At 36.3% G+C, this 12,989-nt stretch overlaps 1 protein-coding gene across 1 annotated transcript; it reads right to left on the minus strand.

The window, feature by feature from the left end:
* Positions 1-8,500: 8,500 nt before the first annotated feature.
* LOC133296593 (cation/H(+) antiporter 15-like) lies at positions 8,501-11,144 on the minus strand. Its single transcript, XM_061495612.1, has 3 exons — positions 10,950-11,144; positions 9,857-10,861; positions 8,501-9,748 (listed from the first exon to the last, which is right to left on the minus strand). Exons 1-3 carry the CDS (start codon positions 11,142-11,144, stop codon positions 8,501-8,503), a joined length of 2,448 nt encoding a protein of 815 aa, XP_061351596.1.
* Positions 11,145-12,989: the final 1,845 nt, after the last annotated feature.

Below are 12,989 nucleotides of genomic sequence, written 5' to 3' on the forward strand. Positions count from 1 at the left end.
ATCCAAATTGCACCTTAAAAATATTCCTCCCAAAATCCACTCCCCGTATCCCCCATTATTACCCACACCCAAATCAAGTCCAGTTATTGTCAAAAACACATTCCCAAATACCAGTTCCAGTTACAATAAACCCATAACCCAACGTTTATCCCAAAGTCAGATCCAAGAACGCAAACACAAAAATTGTGTTTTACATGTGGTGATCAGTATTTCTTTGGTCACAAATGTAAGGCATCTGTCCATGTCTTAATTGTTCCTGATGATGAGCTAATTGAGGAGAACATAAAGGAGCAAATAGATGATTCGGGTCCCCCAGACATCATAGCAGGCCACGGTGATAGTGATACACCTCAAATCAGTTTCCATGCATTGTATGGTGTGTTAGTTCCTCAAACACTTCGATTTACTAGTCATATTGGTAAATCAGAATTTTCTTTGTTGGTTGATGGAGGAAGCACACATAACTTCCTTCAACCCAAGGTGGTATCTACTCTGGCACTTCCAATTGCAGTGGATAGGACATTTGAGGTGATGGTGGGCAATTGCCAAAAGTTGCAATGTGAAGGCATGTGCCCTGTTGTACCAGTCCAAATTCACCAGCATGTTTTTATGGTTGACTTTTATATTCTTCCCATTCAAGGAGCTGACATGGTGCTTGGTGTCCAATGGTTACAAGCACTTGGTCCCATCATGGTGGATTACAAAAAACTCACCATGGAATTCATGTGGAATGGAACAGCTATCAAGCTCAAAGGGGACAGCCACACAGGACCTATTTCCCTCAATCAATTTCGAAGAATCAGTCATACTGGACAGGTTGCCTCATTATTTCATTTACAACTGCTTGATTCTAGCTTCAAGGATGAATCCACTGTTCATTGCCCTCAAGTACAGCAGCTCTTAACCGAATTTGACACTTTATTCCATGAACCAACTTCTTTACCTCCCCACAGACAAATAGACCATGCCATTCATTTAGAACCCAATTCACTACCTGTCAATGTAAGACCATATAGGTACCCTCATTTTCAGAAAGAAGAAATTGAGAAACAGATAACCCAAATGCTTGAATCTGGTCTCATTCAACATAGCACCAGTCCATTTTCTTCACCAGTATTGTTAGTTAAAAAAAAAAATGGGACATGGAGGTTTTGTATTGATTATAGAGCCTTGAATACTATCACTATTAGGGATAGATTCCCTATTCCTACTGCAGATGAATTAATGGATGAGTTAGGAAATTCTCAATTTTTTTCTAAATTGGACCTAAGAGCTGGCTACCACCAAATTAGGCTCAAACCTGATGATGTTCACAAAACAGCTTTTAGAACACATCAAGGCCATTATGAGTTCTTAGTCATGCCCTTTGGCTTGACTAATGTTCCCTCTACTTTCCAATCTACAATGAATATTCTCCTCCAACCATTTTTAAGGAAATTTGTTGCTGTATTTTTTGATGACATACTTGTATATAGTGCTTCCTTGGAATTACATGTGCAACATTTAAAACAGGTACTGCTAGTCCTCCAGGAGCATCAATTCTTTATCAAAAAGAGTAAATGTTCCTTTTCACAACATGAGGTCAAATATTTGGGTCACTTAGTGTCCAATCTTGGTGTCAGCATGGATCCTAACAAAATGACAGCAATGCTTGACTGGCCAATTCCCAAAAATGTGAGGCAGTTGCGTGGTTTCCTAAGCCTCACAGGCTATTATAGGAAATTTGTACAAAGCTATGCTTCTTGCAGCTCCATTGACTGAATTGCTTAAAAAGGATACTTTTAGCTGGTCTAGTGATGCTCAAACAGCCTTCCTAACACTTAAACGAGCCATGACTACTGCTCCTCTCTTAGCTTTGCCTCATTTTGATCAGGATTTCATCATTGAAACAGATGCCTCAAATGTTGGAATTAGTGTTGTGTTGTTGCAAGGTGACCATCCTCTTGCATATTTCAGCAAGAAATTGAATCTCAAAATGCAACATGATGCAGCTTATGTCAGAGAACTTTATGCTATAACTGAATCAGTTAAAAAATGGCGTCAGTATTTGTTGGGTAGGAGATTTGTAATTCGGACAGACCACAAGAGTTTGAAAGCTCTATTAGATCAAATCATACAGACACCAGAGAAACAGTACTATCTTACAAAGTTATTGGGGTTTCAATATACCATTGTCTACAAACCTGGCAAGGACAACCGTGCAGCTGATGCACTCTCTAGAAAACCGGAAATCATGAGTTTCATGGTCCTTTCCATCAACCAATTTCACATATTGGATGATCTCAGGCAGGAGAACAGAATCTCAGATTTCTTCATCGAAAAGCATAAGGCAGTTGCAACTGTTGCTGCTTCACACCCAGAGTTATCAATTCGCGATGGTCTATTATTGATGAAGGACAAATTGTTCCTGAATCCGGATTCCCCATTGATCACTCAAATCTTGCAGGAATGCCACTCCTCTTTTGTAGGAGGTCATCTGGGTATCCAAAAGACAACTGCCCGAATTGCTGCAGACTTTTATTGGCCTGGAATGCACAAAACAATCAAGAAATTTGTCTATTCTTGCTTAATTTGCCAACAAGTTAAGGTGCCCATAAAAAGGCCAGCTGGTTTACTACAACCAATATTGATTCCTGAGAAGATTTGGGAAGACCTCTCCATGGATTTTATTGTAGGTCTTCCAAACTCCTTTGGGTATACCACAATCCTAGTGGTGGTGGATAGATTATCCAAGATGGCTTATTTCGGGTTATTGCCCTGTAAGTACAATGCTCCTAAGGTTGCTCACTTTTTTATTCATATGATATGTAGGCTACATGGCATACCTCGATCCATCATTTCAGACAGGGATCCGATCTTCCTTAGTCACTTTTGGATGCAATTATGGGAGCTAAGTGGTACCAAGTTAAAGAGGTCCGCAACCTATCACCCCCAATCAGATGGCCAATCTGAAGTGGTCAATAGGGTGTTGGAACAGTACTTGCGATGCATCACAGCTGATTCTCCTAAGCAGTGGTCTAAGTACCTTCCATAAGCTGAACTATGCTACAATACTGCTACTCATTCAGCAACAGGCATAACACCTTTTAAGGTTGTTTACGGCCGTGACCCCCCTTCCTTGTTGGATTATATCCCACACTCAGCCATTGTTTCGGATATGGATGCCATGCTCTTAGACAGACACCAACTCTTGCTGCAACTCAAAGAGAATTTGGAGAAAGCACAACTCCATATGAAGCTTAATGCAAATGCAAAACGCAGAGATATTCAGTTTCAACCAGGTGATCTGGTTTGGGTTCGACTTCATCCCTTTCGACAACAATCAGCAGGTCCTAGAGTTTTTAATAAACTCTCATATCGCTATTTTGGTCCATTTTTGATTGCTAAATAGATCGGCAAGGTTGCTTATAAGCTCAACCTACCTCCAACTGCTCGTATTCACCATACTTTTCATGTTTCTCTTTTGAAACCATTTCAAGGGGACCATGTTGTGCCTTCTTTTCCTCTACCTGATGTATTCATGGGAGGACTACCCGTACTCAAGCCTCAATAGATCTTAGCTTCCAAACTTACTGAGGATGGCGTTACAGAGATTCAAGTACTATGTGATGGGTTATTACCAGAAAATACAACTTGGGAAAGATTGGAGGAATTTCGATCCCAATTTCCTCATTTTAACCTTGAGGACAAGGTTGTTTTCTATGGAGGACGTGTTGATACAATACAAGATCAAGAAGAGCATCCACAAGTCATAAGAGAAGATATGGTCACTAACACGTGTCCACAACGTGAAGAAGAACCGAATATGGCTATTAACAGAACGCCACGCAATAGAAGAAGACCTATTAGATATAGAGACTCAATGTAATAAACTTACATGTGGGTATCACGTGTCTGGTAGTTATTGTAGTTGAACAAAAGAGAGGGAAATGTAAAAGTTCATTCATTCTGAATATTGAAATAAAAAGGTCCCATTCTTTCTTCTCATCTTTTCTCTGAAATTCCCCTTTCTTTCTTCCCCTTTTCTGATAATCCCTAGTTCAACCTATCAGATTCGCACACAAATAATGCCAATAACAGATTTTTTTTTTTACATATTAAGTAGCATTGAGACAGGTTGCCTATCAAATAATTTGTTCGTCGCATCCTCGGTAAATTCATATCCCCAGCATATTCTCAGCTATAGGAATCATGATTCTTTGGCGCAAAAAAAAAAAAATTTCTCTAACAAAGGCTCCCTAAATGTAAGAAGTGGTATGAAATCTTATATTGAGTAGACATAGAACTAGTACAGACCAAATAAATGTAATATACCCGTAATCTTAAGATTTTGGGTTTAAAAAATGGATTTTATAAGAGTTATGTTGTAGGAAAAGTGATTGTGTGCGTGCCTTAATTTTTTTTTTGCTTTAAAAAGTGCGGGCCCCACAAAATATTTTGTGTGTAGAAATTTTTTTTGTATCATGTCAAAGGAGAAATTAAAACCCCTTAAAAAAAATATAGTATTAGTTTATTTATTATGATTTATCACTTGACTTAGAAAAATTCTTTCCAAATGACTTTGGGCTCCTCCGTTGTTCTAAGCCTTTAAATTATTTTATTTTTTTTTGGTACATTGTCAGGAGGTATCCCCATTCAACCTTCTCCGGGCACCATGCCCTCGGGGTACGGCCCGTTTGGGCTAGCCCCTCATTGTAACAATGGGTGCACTAAGCTTCGCAACCGGAGAAAGGACGAGACTAATCCCCCAACCGAAGATTTTTGGTTTATCCTCTGGCCCCCAAAGATTTTCCAAGAAACTGCTTGAGGCAAGGTTTGATCCCTGCACTAAGCAATCTCTTGGGAGCTCAGCTGCCAACTGAGCTACCCTTGGGGGTTAAGCCTTTAAATTTTAACATCTCATCTCTGTGTACATAATTTTAATTTGAATAAATTGTTACTTGGTATCAAAGAAAAAAAGTTAGAATCATATACATAGGAAAAATTGTACTGTCCCGTTTGAAACCGGTTAATTAACATTCATATGATAGCAAGTGCAACATGCTCAACTTAATTAATACGGAAGCTAACTAAATAAATTTTCTCTTTTTCCTTATGTATTGCAAACTTTTTCACTTCCATGGCCAAAATAAAACAGACAACAATTCGTCTGTATTTTGGACCACTAGGGATAATTCCCACCATGATAATTTCAACCTGATTGATAATTTAATATAATCCAGACATACTACAACATACATAAAACATATTGCCCATCCATCTATGGCCTAGGTTATCTCATAATCATACTGTCTCAAAATAATGTCCATCATGTTACTTATATAATTACATCAAATAAACAAAAGAGATGCAATTAAATAAATAACATAGACCTGAGCACGCATCACTAACAACATATACAAACCTATGTAGCACTGATACTGACACGTGACACGTGACACGATACGACACTCCAACACGTTAACTACAAAAAATGTTAGATTTCGACACGTTAGGACACGTTTTTATATTGAATAATATTTTTAATTTATGTAGTGTATATTATATTTAATATTCAATAATTTAACAAAAAATGAAACTAAACTTATAATATTCATCAATTTTGCAAAAAAATATAAGATATCCCAAATATTTATATTAAATTTAATAAAATGGTAATCGTAATCCAACGAATCTAATAGCTGAAACTAAAATCTCCATGCAATGCAACCTTTGAACATTTTTTTGAATTTTCATAACGCGTGTTGGAGTGTCGGGGAATGTTGGATTGTCGAAGAGTGTCGGGAAGTGTCGGACACGACACGTCAGAGTTATTGAAGTGTCGGTGCTTCATAGATACAAACTATTGACATGACATAGACACTCCCTATGCTCTCCAAAAGAATAACATGGTATATATATACATATCCAAAATAAAACCATGCCAAATACATATCAGCATAACAAGCTAATCCTGACTATCAGGTCAGGAATATCTCTCGTCTGGCTTCTTGCCACGCAATTCCTCAGCTCCATCAGCTCCTGTACTTGAAATGATAATCTCCATAACGCGAGGTGAGATAATATAATTACCTCAGTAAGTTAGGGACCCTTGGAGGGCTCCTCCACCCCTAAGCTCACTTCTGGTATAATCACACTACATAAAATATTCATGCATGCATCAGAATATGTATGACAATGCAGTGTGCAAATAATAAATCCTACTGGCCATAGAATATAACAAGTATGCATTACGCAAGGAAACACCGTGTTGCAACATACCGTATGAGAAAACATCGTCTCATACTATGCATAAGGAAACACCGTCTTATGCCTCACACAAGGAAACACCGTCTTGTGTGGCACATAAACATACATACATATACATTCAACATATAACAAGTCATATACACATACCATATAAAAGTACCATTTCCTTCGGAGTCTGGTGGAACACATGGGGGATTAACCCCAAGGACCGAAAGCTTACCTATCAAGCACTGTCCTCCAATGCACTCCTTGTATCCAAGGGGTCACAATCACAGTCTCTCACAATATCACAGCATATTCCAAATATGTGAAGACAATCAGTACATATATACTAATCTACCACATTCAATTTTCAAGACTACACATACAAGACACCTACACTTGATTTTGAGTCCAATTTATCAAAGTGTTCTAAACGACGATTTCATAATTTTTCCTTTTACGAGAACCAATCCCAAGCATGTTTAACAAAGGGACTCACCTACAAATCACTCTCCAACTACTTATACCATTTAATTTTTGAAATTGACATGTAGCCAAAAATCATGATTTTCTATAGTGAGCTAAACGTTGATTTCTTTTTTTGTCTTTCACCAAGAAACAATCCTAAGCATATTTAACAAAGGAAGCTATGTCCAAATTACTCTATAACTATCTATACCATGACTTACCTCAATATGAAAAATCCACAAATCTCCAACTCAAGCGAATGTGATTCCAATCCATGGAATTCGCTCAAAACAATGTTGGGATCAACTCTACAACATGAAATAATAACAACCAATCACTAGTAATCTCCTAAAATTCCAATTTTTGGATGGTCACTATTCATCATCACCTAAATCCAAAACTTTCAAGAAAGTGGAGTTTAAGAGTTGGAAACTTACCGTGCAACACCCTAAAACGATGAGAGCAACTCCTTTCAAGCTTCCATGGAGTGGGAACCTCTCAAACAACCTAAACACACAAACCACGAAATCTTTGGATGAAGATATCTCTCTCCACAATAAACCCTAACTGAAAATGAGTTATGGATTAGAAAGAGGAGAAGATTTGAAGCGGTTTTGAATTTGAAACGGATGCATTTTGTTGAAAAATGAGAGAGTTATGGTTTTTGAAAAATCTCAAGATCTTGTGTCATGGAGAAGAGATTCTGTCGACGGGGGAGAAGAAATGAGGGAGAAAGAGAGTGTTATGTTTATTTATGTGAGTTCAAACTAATTTAGTGGGTATAAATTTATCTACCCCGCTCGTTTATCTCTTATTTCAACTTTACACATTAGTCCAGAATATCTTTGTGATAATATTTATAATTTTACTTTCACTTTTTGGGTAATTTTGCCTATCCATAATTTGTCCCTTAATTGTCATTTTAACTTATTTTTCACCAAAGTTGACTTTATTTCTTTTTCTTCTACTTTCCTTATAATTATTCTTCAATATTATGATTAAAATTATTAATTCATAATTAAATTCACAATTACATGTAAGGGTTATTATAAAAATATTATCCTTTTAAAGGACCTTTTATTTTATTTAAAATTATTATTTATTATCTAATATTTAATTTTAAAAAACTTCTCACTTTCTCTTATCCTAATCTTTCTTTCTCTTACTATAAAACTTAGTAATTTTAATTAAAATGATATAATTTTATGTACTTTAAAAAGAATAAACACTAATATATATATATATATATATATATATATATATATATATATGATTCTTTATTTTTTACCTTGTAGAATGATTTTTAATAAGTCAAAATTATCTTTTGTTTGAATGTAATATTTAAAATGTTTTTTAATGTTTACCCAAAAAAAATATTTTTTAAGTAAAAAAATTAGTTTAATGCGAAAATGAAAAAGCACTTTTTATGTGTAAATTGGATTTTGGAGGGATTGTATTAGTTTTTGAGTTTTTTTTTTAAAAAGGCAACATTTCTGTTTTTTTTTTTTTTTTTAACTTTTGTCTTTTTAGAAAGTTATACCCAAATATAAAGATAGAGTGAGAATTAATTTATTTTGAAAAAAAATAACAATTTATTGGAGATAATCCGTCTAAAAACAAAATAAAAATGCTCTAGAGAAAAAGTGCAAGTAATTGTACGTGACTTTCATGCCTGAACAACTAGGACAGTTTCTTGTATAATGTTTTTATCAGATCCAAGTGGAGGCATGAGTAGCATTGAATGCAACTATAATAACAAGTAGCATTTTTTCTCGTATCCAGGTTAGTTTCTTACCAACCCTTATCGTATCTTAACGACAAGTGATTCAAAGCCATCATTATTAGTTCTCGTGTGGTTGGGCTGTTTTCCAAAAACCATTCCTCCATACCCATATTGTTGCACAACTAGCAAGGATGAGCGCGAACCAAAATTGTTTGAGGCCAAAATATCTCCTATAACTCCAAGTTCCAAGCAATCACACCATTCCAATAAATTTGAGAAGACCCGAGAGTTCCTACAATTTCCCTGTCCAACTATGTATAAATCGCAGCCAATTTTTTCTAGCTCATTGAGTACCGCGGGAATATCTTCACCGGTATGGACATCAATCTCTGAGTAGGATATAGAATCATTATTATTCACTGCCATAAGTCTAAATGAATTTATATACTCATCGTCTAATTCTTTCTGCTTCTCACTATCCATTACAGCTGATAATATCCCTTGTGCTTCAGCGTGAATTGAAGTGTCTACGTCTGCCGCTTCATCAAACAAAAGAATCCGAACCACTGATAGCCGGATTCCTGGATGCCCTGCCATTCTCCATGCAACAGCTAAGGCTTCACGATCGTCAGGGCCCCCAACAAAGAGCATAAGAATACGGAAGTTCATTTTGGATAATGATCCAAGATCACGATCAACAAAGATTCCGACAGAACAAGGTGCATCTTGCATTACATTTAGGTTTACATCTTTGTATACAACACTGGTTGTTTCAAGCGCACCTTCTGAACTTAATTGTTTGTGGAATGGAAGAAGAATTAAACTTGTGCGTTTCTCATTAGCTGAGTTGTATATATCCTCATGAATGGTTGCGAAGGCTGACACAACATTTAAGGTCTCAACTCTGACAGCATCATATATCTCTCCAAATGCTTCAAAGACATTGTTGATGCTTTCTAACTCTGCCTGAGATCTTGTGAGATTTTGATCTCCAGGTTGGCTACTAGGCTTCTCCATGTGGGCAGCAACAAGTGCAGCAGCTCGTCCTGTAAGTTCAACAAGGTACAGGGCAAAAACATGTATTGGGGAGAGTCTAGTGGCATTAAAAGATTCAATGATACTGATCATGCCAGTGGCTTGGCGAGTATTGTGGACGCATGCCAGAATTCGGAGCTCAGCATCTACTCTTAGCTTCTGTATAGCCTTTAACTTGTTCTGCTCAAATCTTTTTCTTGGCTTGTAGACGGCATTGATGACGGGAGACGCTACCACAGTCATAAACAGAACAGCAGAGGTAATAACAGCATACGTTTGCTTAGAGAAAATCTGCGATAACACATCACAAGAGCTTTTAATGATTAAAGAATTTTTATCATTAAAAAAAAAAAAAAAAAAAGAATTTGAGTAAATACTACGTTCCAAATAAATCATTACCGATCTATCCCAAGCAATATTTAGCATTATCAGTGCCATAGCGCCCTTGGTATTCAAAAGCAATCCTAGGGCTAAACCATCTCGAGTGCGCATACCAAAAAAGAAAGTGGCAAATAAAGTGCTTAAAATCTTTGGGACACATAACAAGAGTCCAACCAACACTGTCAAGGGCCAATGTGCCTGGTGGAAAATGGAGAGCAACATAAGTCTCATTCCAGTGCCAATAAAGAAGAGCGGTGCCAGAAACCCGCCAATAAAATCATCTGAAATGGACATCACCAAGTCGGCAAATTTCCCATGAGGTAAAATTAATCCGTACACAAAAGCTCCAACAATGCCATGTGTGCCAAGAATATCTGTAACATATGAACAAGCAAAAAGCCCCATCACCACAAAGAGTAATTGGTCATCATCCCACTCATCCTTCTCTGTCTTACTATCAATATACCTTAGAATGATAGGGCGTAACACAAAGATGCAGACAACAATGAATATTATGGTGCTTAGCACTGAGTAAATTGCTCTTTCACCATTAATTGAAAATGGAACCAATAATGTGAAAAGAATCCAACCATAGGTGTCGCTAATCATGGCAGTTGTGAAAGCCGCTTTGCCTAGACCAGTATAAAGGAGCTTGAGCTCAGAAAGGGTGTGAGCTAGGACCGGAAAACCTGTAATAGTGAGAACTAAAGTCCAAATTAAATAAGCATTACTTGTACTTTGTTCAAGGCTTTCAGCTCCACTGTCAAAAAAATTTCGATGTAGAGCATAGAAGACCGGTGCCATAACCAAGGGAAAGATGATTCCGGCAAGGGCGATGCTTGCAGCCTTCTTTTTTACATTTAGAATGGTATTTAAGTTCATCTCCAAACCACTGAGGAATGCATAGAAGATGAGACCAATGTGTGAGAGTACTTCGACATTAAGGACCCCATTTACAGGAAATATGAACTCAAAAACAGATGTGAATCTCCCTATTAATGGTGGAGTCAGCAGCAAACCAACCTTCATCCACAAATTATAAGAATGACAAATAAGAAACTTTTGTAATTATTTATTATAAACAAAAGAACTTATACATTCATATACTTACAAAGATCTGTGAAATAAGACGAGGTTGATGAAGGGGTTTTAAAATAAAGAACAAAACTCGAGACAACAATGCGGTGAAGGCGATTTGAAAGGCGAGAATGGGGAGCTCCGATTTTAGGACGTTATCAGTTTGCCAGATTCGACTAGGATTAAGCACGGATACATTATAACATGCAAAATACCCGGAAGCACTCATAGTTTCCTCCCTCTGATTCAATTTTTACTCTGTAGTCATTTCTCCTGTTAATTAAACCGTTTTCTTTTGTGACTAGCAAGAAAGACATAAGCTTATATGCTGTATTGTTTGCCTGTATGTATGACGACTGAAACAATCCAAATATAGGAGTAAACAACAAGTTCCAACCACATGCATCTATTTGAGGAGGCATTTACCTTATTATTAGTTGTAATTTCCTATTACAGGCTTATGTTACTCCACATCTCCCTATTCTAGGGGAACAATGACAGTTACGAATTACTACAGTATAACTTTTTTTTTTGGTAGATAAAAGTTTTATCTACAGTATAACTTTAGAAAATGAAAAATGGTAGGAGAAATTTTTAAATACTGGAACTCTACCAGGGATTATTATTATTATTATTATTATTAATTACGTAAAAAATCTATAACCCATTTATTTATATATACAAGATAGATATTTAGCGCAATTGACTTGGAATAAGAATAAGAATAATAGAGTAGGAAAACGGGCGCTGCATGAATGAAATGAATCGGGTTCTCCTTGTTCGTCATCCTCTACTTGTGACCCATGACCGAGCGCGCACTCTGATTCCAAAGGTTAGGTTGTTAAATATTTGACATTAAGTGTCATTATCTTATGTCAGTTTAAGTGTCATTATCTTTTTTGTTAAACATTTGACATTAAGCAGTGTTGTGTTTGGTAATTGAGCAAGGCAAATCGGAATTTCAAGACACTTTTAACCACATTCATTAGTTAGGTAAATGTAAATCCAACGATAGTATTTTCGTTTTATGCAACAGCACTAATTAAATAATCACTCACTTTCCTAAACACCAAGGGTGTAATTAATTTTATCTTAATTTCACCGGTCAAAATATCGACAAATATGCCCATTGAAGTGATACACAAGATTTATATGAAAAACCCAATTAGGAAAAACTACGGACAAGATCAAAAATGATTTTCACTAAGTGAAAGAAATTATAACTTCTCTCTATATAAGGAAAGAATAATATCACTTTCTCTTATATTATGAGAATATATCACTTAAAATAACAGTCAGAGACACTTGATGTTTTTTTTTTTTTTTAATTTGGATAATATGAAAACACTCTTCAACTTTTGGGATGGATGAAAACAATTAGCAAACATGCTATTTATAGGCATATGGTGCTCCACCTTGAAGTTCAATTCTCCACAAATTCATAGCACCTTTCCCTAATCTTGTAGTAATACAATGTGAAACATTTTGTAGCTGACATTTCAATAGTAAGCCACTGAAAAAGTGGCTTTACAACTTTTCACTTTCGTACATCTTCCATGTTATTTTTGGTAGTTTCATGTTGTTTATGTTTGTGAAAAACCATAGGATAATCGACACCATATGAACTTGTCAGCATTAATTGGTTTTGTTATGATATCTACTAGATTTTTCTTAGTGTGTATCTTCTGTGTTTTTTCATCCCTAATACATGTTTTTTAATAGTGGATTTAGGGTTTAGGGGTTAGAGTTCAGGGTTAAGGTTCAGGGGTTAGGGGTTTCGGGTTTAAGGGTTAGGGTTTTGGGTTCAGGGTATGGGGTTTAGGGTTCGGGTTTGGGGTTCTGGGTTTAGGGGTTTAGGATTTGGGATTTACGGTTTAGGGGTTAGGGTTCAGGGGTTAGGGTTGAGGGTTTTAGGGTTTGGGGTTTTAGGGTTTAGGTCTCGGGGTTTGGGGTTTAGGTGAAACATAAAATTTATGAGATATAGATTAAAAGAACTTAATCACACAAATGGTTTTTTTCGAGACAATTGTTCTTAAACCATATTACGTTAGCACTTAATACCACCGAAATCTAA

The sequence above is a fragment of the Gastrolobium bilobum genome, unplaced genomic scaffold (genome assembly GCF_033153095.1).
Source record: "Gastrolobium bilobum isolate Gb01-03AN ecotype WA unplaced genomic scaffold, APGP_CSIRO_Gbil_v1 utg8160, whole genome shotgun sequence".
In the NCBI taxonomy this organism is placed as follows: Eukaryota; Viridiplantae; Streptophyta; class Magnoliopsida; order Fabales; family Fabaceae; genus Gastrolobium; species Gastrolobium bilobum.